This window comes from Stegostoma tigrinum, chromosome 18, assembly GCF_030684315.1.
Source record: "Stegostoma tigrinum isolate sSteTig4 chromosome 18, sSteTig4.hap1, whole genome shotgun sequence".
In the NCBI taxonomy this organism is placed as follows: domain Eukaryota; kingdom Metazoa; phylum Chordata; class Chondrichthyes; order Orectolobiformes; family Stegostomatidae; genus Stegostoma; species Stegostoma tigrinum.
In genome coordinates, this window is record NC_081371.1 from 59,703,933 (window position 1) to 59,721,717 (window position 17,785).

At 50.1% G+C, this 17,785-nt stretch overlaps 1 protein-coding gene across 2 annotated transcripts in view; it reads left to right on the forward strand.

The window, feature by feature from the left end:
• The first annotated feature begins 5,181 nt into the window (after positions 1-5,181).
• The window catches only part of chpt1 (choline phosphotransferase 1), a 45,025-nt gene continuing 32,421 nt past the window's right edge, over positions 5,182-17,785 (forward strand). For both annotated transcript variants that reach the window (XM_059652577.1, XM_059652576.1), the window contains exon 1: positions 5,182-5,518. In XM_059652577.1, coding sequence (XP_059508560.1) covers positions 5,285-5,518 — 234 coding nt within the window. In that variant the 5' untranslated portion in view covers positions 5,182-5,284. The remainder of the gene's footprint in view (positions 5,519-17,785) is intronic.

Consider the following 17,785-nt stretch of genomic DNA (forward strand, 5'->3'; position numbering starts at 1 on the left):
TCTTCTGTGTGTGTTTTCATGTATCTTGCAACAACAGAAAATTGCAATTATTTAGCACTCTTATTGTGCTATATTGTTCCCAGTTGCTTCATAGAAATGCCACAAAGGAACTTGACACTGTTTCCATAAAGAAATGTTGGAGGGGATACACAGAAGTTTAATCAATAGGTTTTCCATTGCACCTTAAAGGAGGGAAGTGAGATAGACAGGAGGTGAGTTTTAGAGAGAGGGAATTCCAGAAGGGTGGGTCTTTAAGCACTGGGCCATTGGCCCTGCAGCAATTTTGATGGACTCAAGTTTAGTGATGGTGTAATGTGGGAGGCTAAACTTCTATTGCTATCTCCCTCATATGTCTATTGGAGGTCTCATGGATCAGTGGATAGCATTCCTACCTCTGAGCCAGCAGCTCTGGGTTCAAGTTGAATTCCAGGAGTTGACATACCAACCAGGTTGATGCCTAACCTGCAAATCCTTCCGATCTGCCTAGGGCAGGATGTGAGAGAAGGGTGCAGAAGGGTGCCTCTCAAGCTAAATCCTCTGCTTTCAGTTTCAGCAGAAACAAATCACAGCAAACAGTTGTAGGTATTTACCTTGCTTGCCCCTGTGACTCGAGATGGGGGAAATCCTAGCCAGAGTCATGTGTTGATCCAGCTTCACCTTAAACGTATTTCCACCACCCCAATTACTCCATATAGCAGGGAGTTCCAAATTCTCACCATTCTCTGGGTAAAGACGAATCTCTTGAATCCTTACACATTCAGACCTAACCACGGGTGAGAAGCATCGCTCCAGTTTGTAAAGGAAAAAATGTACAGAGAAACATGAAGCTATAGCCATCCATCCCACTTCCCCACATATGCAAGCATGCAATTTTGCAGAACAGATCAAGAATTAAATTAAAATTTGCCAAGAAATGCATATAAATGTACAGAAACTGAAACACAGACCAAGGAACAACGTTTGTGAAATCGTTTTGTAAAATAATTGGTCACTGTGATGAGAAAATAACCAACTATCGTTTTATGATATGACTCCCATTGCAGTAGGGGGTAAACTGAATGGACCTTGGTCACCTTTCCTTTCACAATCTCTATCTATGTTTATATTTTACATGGAATTACAACACAGCCAGTCCACATAGAGTCAAAGGATTGTACAGCATGGAAACAGACTCTTTGGTCCAACTCGTTCGTGCTGACCAATTATCCTAAATTAATTTGGCACTTAAACCCCTCCTATTCATATATCCATCCAGATGCCTTTTATACATTGTAATTTTACCGGCCTCCACCACTTCCTCTGGCAGCTCATTTCATACATGTACCACCATCAATGTTAAAAAATTCCCCCTCATATGCCTTTTAAATCCTTCCCCCCTTAAATCTATGGACTGCAGCAGTTCAAGAAGGCAGCTCACCACCACTTCTCAAGAAGACTAGTTTAGTTTAGGGACGTAGTCGGCATGGACTGATTAGACCAAAGGGTCTACTTCCATGCCATTTGGCTCTATGACTCTATTGCCTTGTGATTTGGAAGCAATATTAATAACAACCCCAAGTCAACTCACATTATTACATGATTCACAATCTAATCGACTGGGTGTGCAGTATTCAATGGGGAAATTGAATTAAACTCTGCACAACAATAGGTTGCATTACATAGTCTCCTTAATGCAGCAAGGTACTTCACAGGAGCATTATCAAACCAAGACATCAAAACACATAATGAGATGTTAGGACAGGCAACCAAATCTTGATCAAAATGTGTAGCTGTTAAAGGGTGGTATCTGGTAGTAGTGTCCCTACCTCTGAGCTAGGACACTGAAGTTCAAGTCCCACTTGCCCCAGAGGTGTGTGACATCTCTGAAAGACTCATTTGGAAATACCTAGTTGTTAAAGAGTAGTGTTAGTGAGGAGATTGGGTTGAGAGATTGTTAGGCAGGGAATTTCAGAACTTCAAGTGCAGGCAGTGACAAAAAGAATTACGCCTTGATCTGTGGAAAATTATTGTAAACTGTTTAACTGGGTCCTGTAACTAAAGAGTTAGTTTGTAGTAGTTGGCATGCTAGGAGGAAGCTCACACACAAGAGAAGGAGAAACCCCTTCAGGGGACTGCATTGTGAAGCCCATACTAGTTAAACTGCCAGATCACAATTAGATTAATCCAGGATAGTCTATCCCACCTGAAACTAATGGGGTTTGATGTTAGAACCAGATGATGGGTAAGGGACAGGACAGGTCTTGGTATGCAGTGTCAACACTAGATAGACTTACAAGGCATGGAGGTGGAGAGGAGTCTGGAGTCCTTGCAGTGCTCCAAGGGGAGTGCTAGTGATCCCCCTCACACACACATAGAGTCCCAAATTAAATTTACAGCCTCTGTCAATTCCGTGAGAAGAACAAAGAAAATTACAGCACAGGAACAGGCCCTTTGGCCCTCCAAGCCTGCACCAATCGAGATCCTCTGTCTTAACCTGTCATCTATTTTCTAACGGTCTGTGTCCATTTGCTCCCTGCCCAAATATATCTTAAAAGACGCTAACGTGTCTGCGTCTACCACCTCCGCTGGCAACGCGTTCCAGGCACCCACCACCCTCTGTGTAAAGAACTTTCCACGCATATCTCCCTTAAACTTTTCTCCTCTCACTTTGAATTCATGACCCCTAGTAATTGAGTCCCCCACTCCGGGAGAAAGATGCCCTGTTGATTCATTTTCAGCTTTCCTGAGTCCAGAAATTAAAATTTCTCTGCATGATGGGAATGGACAAAGTCTTATCAAAATTAGGTATGCCTATTTCCTGTCTGAACTAATGGCAGTGGAAGGTGGGCAATTGCTAGAGGTAATACATTCAGAGAAATGCATAAATTTCCCTCACAACACTTTTCTAGCAGACCACCTAAGCCCTCCCTCCCCATCTCCTTGCTGCTCCCGTAGCGGGCTTTGAAATGTTGCCTTTGTTCACCAGACACAATCAGTTATCCACGGTCATGTTGCCCCTAACCCACCCACCCCCATTCCTATGATTTTTCTATCAGCACTGAATTCCATATTGCCACCCAGGAATTCTGATTCCAGCTCATTCAGAAATTTGCGATGAATGCAAAACAGCTCTTTGATATAGCAGCATAGTCATGGCAAGTCAAACTATACTTCCTTGTGTAGCAGCCAATCTGCCATGTTCTGTGATTTCAATGTCAGATGCTGCTGCTGTGAAAGGGTAAGTGTGTAAGGTGGGGGCCAGGTGGTTAAGGGAGTAGAGGGCCAGGTGGTTAAGGGAGTAGGGTGCCAGGTAGGCAAGATGCTTAGTACAAGATGGATAAAGTGGCGAGTAAGAGATGGAGTGCTTAGGGAAGGTCAAGGGGAAGTGTATTGGGGCCAGTAGAGCCTTGGGGTGGGGGTAGAGGGGGTTTGGAGCTGGTGTGTTGGATATGTCACATCAAGGCCAGTACCAGCCAAGGTGAGTCTCGGGGTTCAGGCCAGCAGCAGGGGCATGGTGTCCCATTCAGGGGAGTTAAGGCTGTAGAAATAGGAACCAGAGTAGACTGTTCCAGCCTGTTCCGCCATTCAATAGGATAATGGCTTATGTTGTCAATGTGTTGGGAAGGGTATCAGAGATAATGGGAACTGCTTTTTTGTCGGGATTTGGGAGGCGCAGGAATCCTCTTGTGGGTGGCAGGGGCCAGTGAGTTGGTTGTACTTACGATTTTTGGTGTCCAGTAAAGCTGAGTGGAACTGGGTGTTCAGTCTGTGGATCCTGCGGAGGATAAAAAACAGCAGGGGTCCTTTGCAGGTCTGGGAGAGGGAGGCTCTGAGCTGGGGCAGGCTGGATTGCAGTGTGTGGAGGTGCCGGCGCATGGCTGCGAGTGTCTGTTTCAGGACTCGCAGGGAGAAACGCTTCTGAAGGGTCTGAATGTTCTGGGTGTAGAGGTGGTCACGGTTGGGGCCAAATTGGGAAGGCTGAAATGTGGACTGTAGTCCCTTGGGGATGATCTGGTTCCGTAGGCAGGTGCTGAGAAAGGTGGTGTGGCTGTGGTACCTGGTTTGCTTCAGGACATGGTCGAGCAGTTTCAAGGCCGAAGAGATTACAAGAGAGTTGCAATGGGAGAGAGATTCCCTGAGGTTGGTCCGGAGGGAGGAGGGTAACTTCTTCAGGTTAGGGTCTAGGCCCGAAACGTCAGCTTTTGTGCTCCTGAGATGCTGCTTGGCCTGCTGTGTTCATCCAGCCTCACATTTTATTATGTTGGGAAGGGTGGTTTGGTTAGCATGTGCTAGATGTCAGGGGTCCACGGATGGTGTAAGGATGGAGGAGATGCTGTTGAGGGGGTGTCACCCAGCAGTTAGGCCACAATTCTAATTGTCTATCACAATAACCCCCATCAGGGATAGTAAGAACTGCCAATGCTGGAGCCAGAGATAACACAGTGTGGAGCTGGAGGAGCACAGCAGGCCACAGCATCAGAGGTGCAGGAAAGCTGTTGGGACCTTTCTACAGAAATGGGGGAAGGGGAAGGGAGCTGTGAAACAAATAGAGAGTGACGCTGGGGTAGGTAGATGGCATGGTGATAGGTGAATGCAAGTAGCCAGTGATGGGGACTGGTCATTGAGATGGGTGTACTGGATAGGTTTCGGTCCAAAACGTTGGCTTTCCTGCCCCTCTGATCCTGGGTGACCTGCTGAGCTTCTCCAGCCTCACACCCCATACCCCCCGGCCACCGGCAACTCCACTCTGTCCTTCAGGCCCCGCCCCTCCATCCGGGTCCCTCCCACTCAATGCTGGCCTCGTCCCCGCCCCCGCAAGCGGGCCTCGCACAACCCCGGACCCCGCCCAAGCCCAAGCCACGCCCTGTGCACGTGCTTCATCACCACAGGCTCCGCCCACCGGCGTGGGCCCCGCCCCACCCATTCCCCCCCCCCTCCTCTGTCTCTTCCCCGCCCTCTCCCTCGCACGGCCCTCACCCTGCCCCGCCCCCCGCCCCGCCCTTTCCCTCTGTCCCGCCCCACCCCACTGTCCCGTCCTCAGCCCCCCCCTCTGCCCGCCCTCTCCCTCTGCCCCGCCCTCTCCCTCTGCCCCGCCCTTTCCCTCTGCCTTGCGCACCCTCTGCCCCGCCCTCTCCTTCTGCCTCGCCCACTCCCCTGCCCCGCCCACACCCCTGCCCCGCCCCTTCCCTCTGCCCCGCCCCCTCTGCCCCGCCCTCTCCCTCTTCCCCGCTCCCCCGGGCCTAGTCACCGTTCTGGGTCCTGCCTGTCGGAGCGGGGAGCAGTGGAGCCGGGTTCGGGGCCGGCGATGGCGCGGCTGCTTCAGCCGCTGAGCGAGCTGCAGTTGAAGCGGTTGGCCGATCACCGGTACCGGGCGGCCGGCCGCTCCCTGCTGGAGCCGGCCCTGCAGAGTTACTGGGCCTGGCTGCTGGAAAGAGTGCCCACCTGGGTCGCCCCGAACACCATCACCCTCCTCGGACTGGCCTGCAACCTCCTGAGCTGCCTCCTGCTGGTGACCTACTGCCCCCGGGGAACCGAGCAGGTGAGAGCGGGACAGGCTTGGGGGGGGGGGGGGCGGAGAGAGAGCGAGCATGAGACAGTCTCATCCCGGCCCCTGTGCCTGATCCCGGCCCCTGGGTCTGACCACGGCTCGATCCCGGTCCCTGGGTCTCATCCCGGCCCCTGGGTCTCATCCCGGCTCGATCCCGGACCGTGGGTATGATCCTGGCTCGATCCCGGTCCCTGGGTCTCATCCCGGCTCGATCCCGGACCGTGGGTATGATCCTGGCTCGATCCCGGCCCCTGGGTCTGATCCCGGCCCCTGGGTCTGATCCCAGCCCGATCCCGGCCCCTGGGTCTGATCCCGGCTCGATCCCGTTCCCCTGGGTCTGATCTCACTGTGATCCCGTCCCGATCTCACTGTGAACCCGGCGCCTGGGTGTGATCCCGGTCTGATCTCACTGTGACCCCGGCCCCTGGGTGTGATCCCGGTCTGATCTCACTGTGATCCCGGCCCCTGGGTGTGATCCCGGCCTGACCTCACTGTGATCCCGGCCTGACCTCACTGTGATCCCGGCCCCTGGGTGTGATCCCGGTCTGACCTCACTGTGATCCCGGCCTGATCTCACTGCGATCCCGTCCCGATCTCACTGCGGTCCCGTCCCGATCTCACTGCGGTCCCGTCCCGATCTCACTGCGGTCCCGGCCCGATCTCACTGTGATCCCGGCCCGATCTCACTGTGATCCCGGCCCCTGGGGGTGATCCCAGCCCCTGGGTGTGATCCCGGTCTGACCTCACTGTGACCCCGGCCCCTGGGTGTGATCCCGGTCTGACCTCGGTGTGATCCCGGTCTGACCTCGGTGTGATCCCGGTCTGATCTCACTGTGATCCCGGCCCCTGGGTGTGATCCCGGCCTGACCTCACTGTGATCCCGGCCTGACCTCACTGTGATCCCGGCCCCTGGGTGTGATCCCGGCCCCTGGGTGTGATCCCGGTCTGACCTCACTGTGATCCCGGCCTGATCTCACTGCGATCCTGTCCCGATCTCACTGTGATCCCGGCCTGATCTCACTGCGATCCTGTCCCGATCTCACTGCGATCCCGTCCCGATCTCACTGCGGTCCCGTCCCGATCTCACTGCGGTCCCGTCCCGATCTCACTGCGGTCCCGTCCCGATCTCACTGCGGTCCCGTCCCGATCTCACTGTGATCCCGGCCCCTGGGGGTGATCCCAGCCCCTGGGTGTGATCCCGGTCTGACCTCACTGTGATCCCGTCCCCTGGGTCTGATCCCAGTCTGACCTCACTGTGATCCCAGTCTGACCTCACTGCGATCCCGTCCCGATCTCACTGTGGTCCCGGCCCCTGGGTGTGATCCCAGTCTGACCTCACTGTGATCCCGGTCTGACCTCACTGTGATCCCGGTCTGACCTCACTGTGATCCCGTCCCGATCTCACTGCGATCCCGTCCCGATCTCACTGCGATCCCGTCCCGATCTCACTGCGATCCCGTCCCGATCTCACTGTGGTCCCGGCCCGATCTCACTGTGATCCCGGCCCCTGGGTGTGATCCCGGTCTGACCTCACTGTGATCCCGTCCCCTGGGTCTGATCCCAGTCTGACCACACTGTGATCCCGGCCCCTGGGTGCGATCCCGGCCTGACCTCACTGCGATCCCGGCCTGACCTCACTGCGATCCCGGCCTGACCTCACTGTGATCCCGTCCCCTGGGTCTGATCCCAGTCTGATCTCACTGTGATCCCGGCCCCTGGGTGTGATCCCGGTCTGACCTCACTGTGATCCCGGCCCCTGGGTGTGATCCCGGCCCCTGGGTGTGATCCCGGCCTGATCTCACTGTGATCCCGGCCTGACCTCACTGTGATCCCGGCCCCTGGGTGTGATCCCGGCCCCTGGGTGTGATCCCGGTCTGACCTCACTGTGATCCCGGCCTGACCTCACTGTGATCCCGGCCCCTGGGTGTGATCCCGGTCTGACCTCACTGTGATCCCGGCCCCTGGGTGTGATCCCGGCCTGACATCACTGTGATCCCGGCCTGACCTCACTGTGATCCCGGCCCCTGGGTGTGATCCCGGCCCCTGGGTGTGATCCCGGTCTGACCTCACTGTGATCCCGGTCTGACCTCACTGCGATCCCGTCCCGATCTCACTGCGATCCCGTCCCGATCTCACTGCGGTCCCGGCCCCTGGGTGTGATCCCGGCCCCTGGGTGTGATCCCGGTCTGACCTCACTGTGATCCCGGTCTGACCTCACTGTGATCCCGTCCCGATCTCACTGCGATCCCGTCCCGATCTCACTGCGATCCCGTCCCGATCTCACTGCGATCCCGTCCCGATCTCACTGCGATCCCGTCCCGATCTCACTGCGATCCCGTCCCGATCTCACTGTGGTCCCGGCCCCTGGGTGTGATCCCGGTCTGACCTCACTGTGATCCCGGTCTGACCTCACTGCGATCCCGTCCCGATCTCACTGCGATCCCGTCCCGATCTCACTGCGGTCCCGTCCCGATCTCACTGTGATCCCGGCCCCTGGGTGTGATCCCAGCCCCTGGGTGTGATCCCGGTCTGACCTCACTGTGACCCGGCCTGACCTCACTGTGACCCGGCCTGACCTCACTGTGATCCTGGCCCCTGGGTGTGATCCCGGTCTGACCTCACTGCGATCCCGGCCTGATCTCACTGCGATCCCGTCCCGATCTCACTGCGATCCCGTCCCGATCTCACTGCGATCCCGTCCCGATCTCACTGCGATCCCGTCCCGATCTCACTGCGATCCCGTCCCGATCTCACTGCGATCCCGTCCCGATCTCACTGCGATCCCGTCCCGATCTCACTGTGATCCCGGCCCCTGGGTGTGATCCCGGCCCCTGGGTGTGATCCCGGTCTGACCTCACTGTGATCCCGGTCTGATCTCACTGTGATCCCGGTCTGACCTCACTGTGATCCCGTCCCCTGGGTCTGATCGATGTATGTAATGATGTTTAGTATCCAGTGTCCAAGCTGCTCAGTCGGCCGGACTCTGAATTTATTTTAATCTCACTCGTCCATTGTCTGTTTTCAGTTGTTGCTGAAACCCGAGCCTCTTCATTTACAGGGGTACTTTTTTGTTTAGCATTCATTCCATTTCCTGTGGTATTTATCTTGGTCCCTCTGAGTCCTGTCTGACTCCATCACTCAGCTGCCCCTCTTTCGGGAGCAATGGGAGTGGGTCAGACTCAATGTAGTTGTTGGACCTGGTTTGAAATTGAGGATTTGATTGTGCTGAAGAAGTGCATTGGGATGTTTTTCGGTGATAAATGCTCCTTAAAAATGCAAGTTGCTGTTTCTAGATTGACAGTGTTTTTCCTTTGGTGGAGGCTCAGTCAGAAACACAAGACAGGGAGTTGTGGGTTGTGCTTTTCATGTGCAAGTTTAATTTACAGGTCGCTGTTTGTGAACTAGTTGATATTTATACAGAGAGTAATTTATTAAGTGCAGTCAATATTTTCAGAATGTCATTAACTGGCAAACCTGTCCCAACACCATGTCCAATGAAAGAACATATGCAATAAGTTTGGGTAATTTTCTACAGGTTCTCAGGCGCAGGGATAGAACACCTGCTCCTGGGCAGGTTCAATTACCACACCAGGGTCTGTTGTCCATAGAAAGTGGCCAACCGCGTACTTGATCAATCCTCCTGGCATACCCTGAAAGCAGACCCTAGAGCAAGAGAGTCTTCTGGTCAGCTATCCTGGCAACAGCAAATCCCCTGCAGTGTTTTACCCATAATGTCAGATCAATGGAAGTCCATGGCTGAACACTCAGAAACGAGGAAACACACACAGTCAGTGTGTTCACGCAGAGCTTGGTGGCAGGCTCGGGAAGTGGAGCTGGTGTGTGTGTGTGTGTGTGTGTGTGTGTGTGTGTGTGTGTGTGTGTGTGTGTGTGTGTGTGTGTGTGTGCGCGCGCGCGCGCGGTGTGTGTGTGTGTGTGTGTGTGTGCGCACGCCAGAGGAGAGAGTATGCAGCAGTTTGGTCTTGAGATGTGGCCTGTGTGCCTCATGCAGTGGCAAGTTTGATTGAAGCAAGATTTTGAATGGAAAAATGTGACACTGTGTTGCTTTGGGGAAAGATAAAGGACTAACAGAATGATTAGACGTTTCTACAGAAATATACAGCAGTGAGGTATATTTGTCATTCTGCTGTCTTTCATTGGAGCAGGGATTGACTTTTCCAAATCTCTAATCCCACCCTATGAAGGGATAGACGGTTCAAAAACCCAGATTTGAATACAAGCTTTATGGTAATAATTGGCCAGTCATAGATAAGACTTAAATGTTATCTATGCTGTGCTAACTGGAAAAGGTTTAAAAACATCAGCATGGCAGATTGTAAGGGAGTGTTTTTGCTGTAATCAGCAGGTCACAGGACTGGGAATCACATCTTCACGTGATTTGAAACCAAGCTAACTTTGTTCATATACACTCTGTCAATCTAACTACAATCAAATACAACTTTTCTATGAGACCATAAGAAATAGGAACAGGAGTAGGCTGTTTGGCCCCTCAAATCTGTTCCTCAATTCAATAGGATTACTGGTCTGACTCTTCTCATGTATACTTGCCTGCTCTTTCCCTGTAACCCTTAATTCCCTGACTTGACAAAAATCTATCTGGCTCAGTATTAAATATACTCAAGGACTCTGCTCCTCAGCTCTCTGTGGCAAGGAGTTCAAAAGCTCATAACCCTCTGAGAGAAGAAATTCTGCCTCATCTCAGTCTTAAATTGGTGCCCCTTAATTCTGATTCTGTGCCCTCTGCTCATAGGCAAGTACTTTCCTTCTGCTCTTTGATCTTTTTATGACATCAGCTATCAGGTACATATGCACAGGATTGTCGAATTTTAATTCAGACAAGACACCGATGAACTCCAGATGCACGCCCCAATGTAGAACTCCTTCCTTTGTTACATGCTAGCTCTTCAGTAAAGCCTACGCCTACCTGCTGCTGTGGTTTCCTGTTACACCTTTTTTCTGTCATGTCTGAGCAAACTTACCTCTTGTCAAGGTCTACCCAGTTCTGTATCCTAGATAACTCATATTTAGCTTTCTTGTGCCAACCTGATTTTAATTTCTACACCCATAGCCTGGGAATCTCTCATTAAGTCTCTCCAATACTCCTCCTTTCAAACTCTCCTTAAAATCTGCCTCTTTGACAAGCTTTCGGTCATCTTTTTAAAAAAAGTTCATGAATGAAGTGTGGTGACTGTTGTTGGCTGGACTAACACTATTGCCGGTCCCTAGTTGCCTTTGAGAAGGTGGTGATGAGCTCCCATCTTGAACTACTCTAATCCACTTGGTAGGGTCACCCACATTGCTGTGGGATGGAGATCCAGGATTTTGACAGTGAAGAAATGCTGCTCTATTTCTAACCTGGTCTAGTTCCTTTCCCATCAGTGAAAGGTATCAGCAGGACCTCAGCAAGGAGGAAGGCGAGGGGAGGAAGTGTGAGATGGTTCTTGTTCGAGATCTTAGTCAGATAGCATGTTCTGTAGATCCTGGTCCAAAATGGCAGGGGCTGCAGCTTATTGAAAAAGCTGTGAATGGACCTGAATGCTAAGAATTCAGACTCACACCTGACTTCTTTAGTCACTCATGGGATGTGGACATCAGTCAGCTTTCTTGCCCTTGAGAAGGTGGTGCTGAGCTGTTTACTTGAATTCCTGCAAACCACTTGGTGGAGGATCATCCACAATGCCCGTAGGGAGGGAGTTTCAGAAATTTGACCCAGTGACACTAAAGAACGATGATCTATTTCCATGTCAGGATGGTGAGTGGCTTGTGGGGGAATTTGCAAATGGTAGTGCTCCCATGTATCTGTTGCCTTTGTCCTTCTACCTGGAAGTGTTCGTGCATTTGGAGGGTGATGTTTGAGGAGCCTTGGTGAATTTATGCCGTGCACCTTGCAGATAGTACACACTGCTGCCACTGAGCTTCGGTGGTGACGAGAGTGTATGTTTGTGGATTGACTGCCAATCAAGTGGGCTGCTTTATCCTGGATGGTGTTAAGCTTCTTGGATATTGGTGAAGCTGCACTCACCAGGCAGGTGGGGAGTATTCCGTCACACTCCTGGCTTTTGCCTTGTAGATGGTGGACAGGCTTTGGGTAGGTAGATGGTGAATGGAATCTAGGCCATAAGATTCCTAGTCTCTGACCTGCTCACTTAGTCACAGTACGCATGTGACTAGCCCAGTTCAGTTTCTGATCATTGGTAACACCATTGAATGTCAAGGGATGATGGTTAAATTCTTTCTCATTCAAGATAGACATTGCCTGGCATGTATTCGGTGTCAATTTTACTTACCACTTGTCAGCCCAAACTTGGATATTGTCCAGATCTTGTTACATTTGAATATGGACTGCTTCAGTACCGGAGGATGTGTGAATGGTGCTAAATATGTTGCAATCTTTGGCGAACTTCCCCACTTCTGACCTTATGATGGAGGGAAGGTCATTTGATGAAGCAGCTGAAGGTGGTTGTGCTTAGGGCCTTACCCAGAGGACCTACTGCAGAGATGTTCTGGAGCTGAGATGACTGACCTCCAACAACCACAACCATCTTCCTTGTTGCCAGGTATGACCCAATCAACAAAGAGTTTTATTCCTGATTCTCAGTTTTGCCTGGGCTTCTTGATGCCATAGTTGTTCGAATGCAGCCTTGATGTTAGGGACAATCACTCTCACCTCACTCCTGGAATTCAGCTCCATCGTTCATTTGGCTGTGGCCACACCTTAAATTCTCATCGTTTTAACATTCTTATTCTTTTTGTCTATATTTTTTATTCATTAATGGGATGAGGACATCGCTGGCAAGGCAGCATGTATTGCCTGTCCCTAATTGCCCAGAGGACAGTTCAGAGTCAACCGCATTGCTGTGGGTCTGCAGTCACATGTAGGCCAGACCAGGTAAGGATGGCAGTTTCCTTCCCTGAACAACATTAGTGAACCAACAATCGACGGTGGATTCATAGTTATCATTAGGTTCTTAATTCCAGATATTTTGTTGAATTCAAATTCCACAGTCTTTCATGGCGGGATTACCTGGGTCTCTGGATTAACAGCCCGGTGAAAATATCACTAGGCCGTTGCCTCCCTGCATGTTGCTGCATGGTCACCGCTTATTATCTGTATAGAGATTGTCAGAACTGCCAATGCTGGAGTCAGGCAGCATCAGAGAAGCAGGAAAGCTGATGTTTCAGGTCGTGACCCTTCTTCACAAAAAGGAGGAAGGGTCCCATCCTGAAATGTCAGCTTTGCTGCTCCTCTGATGCTGCCTGGCCTGCTGTGTTCCTCCAGCCCTACACTGCGCTATCCTTATTATCTGTATTCCGCTTTTGCTGTCTGAAACCTCTCTGTGCCTCCAGTTATGGCCTTTTGAAACTCTCAAGCTTTCCTCCTCTCAGGAGTGGCACAGTGGCTCAGTGGTTAGCACTGCAGCCTCACAGCGCCAGGGACCCAGGTTCGATTCCAGCCTCGGGTAACTGTGTGGAGTTTGCACATTCTCCCCGTGTCTGTGTGGGTTTCCTCCGGGTGCTCTGGTTTCCTCCCACAGTCCAAAGATGTGCAGGTTGGGTGGATTGGCCATGCTAAATTGCCCATAGTGTTCAGGGGTGTGTAGGTTATAGGGGGATGGGTCAGGGTTGGATGCTCCAAGGGGCAGTGTCGACTTGTTGGTCCGAAGGGCCTGTTTCCACACTGTAGGGAATCTAATCTAATCAGTGTTGCCTCCCTGAACCTTTCTACCTCCTTTTGATCCTTAAAATCTGTCTTTTTGACCATCCTTCTGATCAGCTATTTATATATCTCATTATGTGACCTGCTGTTAAACTTTGATCAGTTACCCCGTGTGAAGTGTCTTGAATTGCTTTATTATGTTAAAGGCACCATATATGTACAATGAATACAATGTCAGGTCAGAATATTATGACGAAGATAAATTAGGAAAAGGAACAAAAACAGGAAAAGCTCAGCAGATCTGGCAGCATTTGTGGAGAGAACATAGAACATTACAGCACAGTACAGGCCCTTCGGCCCTCGATGTTGTGCCGACCTGTCATACCGATCTCAAGCCCATCTAACCTACACTATTCCATGTACGTCCATATGCTCGTCCAATGACGACTTAAATGTACCTAAAGTTGGCGAATCTACTACCATTGCAGGCAAAGCGTTCCATTCCCTTACTACTCTCTGAGTAAAGAAACTACCTCTGACATCTGTCCTATATCTTTCACCCCTCAATTTAAAGCTATGCCCCCTCGTGCTCGCCGTCACCATCCTAGGAAAAAGGCTGTCATTATCCACCCTATCTAACCCTCTGATTATTTTATATGTTTCAATTAAGTCAACCTTCTTCTCTCTAAGAAAAACAGCCTCAAGTCCCTCAGCCTTTCCTCATAACACCTTCCCTCCATACCAGGCAACATCCTAGTAAATCTCCTCTGCACCCTTTCCAAAGCTTCCACATCCTTCTTATAATGCGATGACCAGAACTGTACGCAATACTCCAAGTGCGGCCGCACCAGAGTTTTGTACAGCTGCAGCATAACCTCTTGGTTCCAGAACTCAATCCCTCTATTAATAAAAGCTAAAACACTGTATGCCTTCTTAACAGCCCTGTCAACCTGGGTGGCAACTTTCAAGGATCTGTGTACATGGACACCGAGATCTCTCTGCTCATCTACAATACTAAGAATCTTACCATTAGCCCTGTACTTTGCCTTCTGGTTACTCCGACCAAAGTGCATCACCTCACACTTGTCCTCATTAAACTCCGTTTGCCACCTCTCAGCCCAGCTCTGCAGCTTATCTATGTCGCTCTGTAACCTACAGCATCCTTCGTCACTACCCAAAACTCCACCGACCTTAGTGTCGTCTGTAAATTTACTAACCCATCCTTCTACGCCCTCATCCAGGTCATTTATAAAAATGACAAACAGCAGTGGACCCAACACTGACCCTTGCGGTACACTACTAGTAACTGGTCTCCAGGATGAACATTTCCCATCAACTACCACCCTCTGTCTTCTTTCAGCAAGCCAATTTCCAATCCAAACTGCTATATCTCCCACAATCCCATTCCTCCGCATTTTGTACAATAACCTACTGTTGGGAACCTTATCGAACGCCTTGCTGAAATCCATATACACCACATCAACCGGTTTACTCTCATCTACCTGTTTGGTCACCTTCTCAAAGAACTCAATAAGGTTTGTGAGGCACGACCTACCCTTCACAAAACCGTGCTGACTATCCCTAATCAATTTATTATTTTCTAGATGATTATGAATCCTATCCCTTATAACCTTTTCCAACACTTTACCAACAACTGAGGTAAGCTCACTGGTCTGTAATTACCGGGGTTGTCTCTACTCTCCTTCTTGAACAGGGGAACCACATTTTCTATCCTCCAGTCATCTGGCACTATTCCTGTAGACAATGACGAGTTAACGATCAATGCCAAAGGCTTGGCAATCTCCTCCCTGGCTTCCCATAGGATCCAAGGATAAATCCCATCCGGCCCAGGGGACTTGTCTAACTTCACCCTCTGAAGGATTTCTAATACCTCTTCCTTGTGAACCTCAATCCCACCTAGTCTAGTAGCCTGTATCTCAGTATTCTCCTCGATAACATTGTCGTTTTCTAGAGTGAATACTGTTGAAAAATATTCATTTAGTGCTTCCCCTATCTCCTCTGACTCCACACACAGCTTCCCATTACTATCCTTGATTGGCCCTAATCTTACTCTCGTCTTTCTTTTATTCCTTAAATACCTATAGAAAGCCTTAGGGTTTACCCTGATCCTACCCGCCAGCAACTTCTCATGTCTCCTCCTGGCTCTTCTGAGCTCTCTCTTTAGGTCTTTCCTGGCTACCTTGTAAACCTCAAGTGCCCTAACTGAGCCTTCACATCTCATCCTAACATAAGCCTTCTTCTTCCTCTTGACCAGGGATTCCACTTCCTTTGTAAACCATGGCTCCCGCGCTCTACAGCTTCCTCCCTGCCTGACAGGTACATACTTATCCAGGACACACAGGAGCTTTTCCTTGAATAAGCTCCACATTTCTAATGTGCCCATCCCCTTCAGTTTCCTTCCCCATCCTATGCTCCCTAAATCTTGCCTAATCTCGTCGTAATTGCCTTTCCCCCAGCTATAACTCTTGCCCAGTGGTATACACCTATCCCTTTCCATCACTAAAGTATACATAACGGAATTGTGATTGCTATCACCAAAGTGCTCACCTACTTCCAAATCTAACACCTGGCCGGGCTCATTACCCAGTACCAAATCTAATGTGGCTTCGCCCCTTGTTGGCCTATCTACATACTGTGTCAGGAAGCCCTCCTGCACACACTGGACAAACACTGACCCATCTATAGTACTTGAACTATAGTGTTCCCAGTCAATATTTGGAAAGTTGAAGTCCCTCATGACAACTACCCTGTCTGTCTCACTCCTATCGAGAAACATCTTTGCTATCCTTTCCTCTACATCTCTGGGACTATTCGGAGGCCTATAGAAAACTCCCAACAGGGTGACCTCTCCTTTCCTGTTTCTAACCTCAGCCCATACTACCTCAGTTGACGAGTCCCCAAACATCCTTTCTGCAACTGTAATACTGCCCTTGACCAACAATGCCACACCTCCCCCCCTTTTACCATCTTCTCTGTTCTTACTGAAACACCTAAATCCCGGAACCTGCAACAACCATTCCTGTCCCTGCTCTGTCCATGTCTCCGAAATGGCCACAACATCGACGGCCCAGGTACTAACCCATGCCGCAAGTTCACCCACCTTATTCCAGACGCTCCGGACATTGAAGTAGACACACTACTGGGAACTGGGAACACTATAGTTCGAGTACTATAGATGGGTCAGTTTTTGTCCAGTGTGTGCAGGAGGGCTTCCTGACACAGTATGTAGATGGGCCAACAAGGGGCAAATCCACATTAGATTTGGTACTGGGTAATGAGCCTGGCCAGGTGTTAGATTTGGAGGTACATGGGCACTTTGGTGATAGTGATCACAATTCTGTTATGTTTACTTTAGTGATGGAAAGGGATAGGTGTATACCACTGGGCCAGAGTTATAGCTGGGGGAAAGGCAATTACGATGAGATTAGGCAAGATTTAGGGAGCATAGGATGGGGAAGGAAACTGCAGGGGATGGGCACATTAGAAATGTGGAGCTTATTCAAGGAGAAGCTCCTGTGTGTCCTAGATAGGCATGTACCTGTCAGGCAGGGAGGAAGCTGTAGAGCGCAGGAGCCGTGGTTTACGAAGGAGTTGGAATCTCTGGTCAGGAGGAAGAAGAAGGCTTATGTTAGGATGAGATGTGAAGGCTCACTTAGGGCGCTTGAGAGCTACGAAGTAGCCAGGAAAGACCTAAAGAGAGAGCTCAGAAGAGCCAGGAGGAGACATGAGAAGTTGCTGGCGGGTAGGATCAGGGTAAACCCTAAGGCTTTCTATAGGTATTTAAGGAATAAAAGAAGGACGAAAGTAAGATTAGGGCCAATCAAGGATAGTAGTGGTAAGTTGTGTGTGGAGTCAGAGGAGATAGGGGAAGCACTAAATGAATATTTTTCAACAGTATTCACTAGAAAATGACAATGTTGTCGAGGAGAATACTGAGATACAGGCTACTAGACTAGGTGGGATTGAGGTTCACAAGGAAGAGGTATTAGAAATCCTACAGAGGGTGAACATAGATAAGTCCCCTGGGCCGGATGGGATTTATCCTCGGGTCCTCTGGAAAGCCAGGGAGGAGATTGCTGAGCCTTTGGCATTGATCTTTAACTCGTCATTGTCTACAGGAATAGTGCCAGATGACTGGAGGATAGCAAATGTGGTTCCGCTGTTCAAGAAGGGGAGTAGAGACAACCCTGGTAATTATAGACCAGTGAGCCTTACTTCAGTTGTTGGTAAAGTGTTGGAAAAGGTTATAAGGGATAGGATTCATAATCATCTAGAAAATAATAAATTGATTAGGGATAGTCAGCACGGTTTTGTGAAGGGTAGGTCGTGCCTCACAAACCTTATTGAGTTCTTTGAGAAGGTGACCAAACAGGTAGATGAGAGTAAACCGGTTGATGTGGTGTATATGGATTTCAGCAAGGCGTTCGATAAGGTTCCCCACAATAGGCTATTGTACAAAATGTGGAGGAATGGAATTGTGGGAGATATAGCAGTTTGGATTGGAAATTGACTTGCTGAAAGAAGACCGAGGGTGGTAGTTGATGGGAAATGTTCATCCTGGA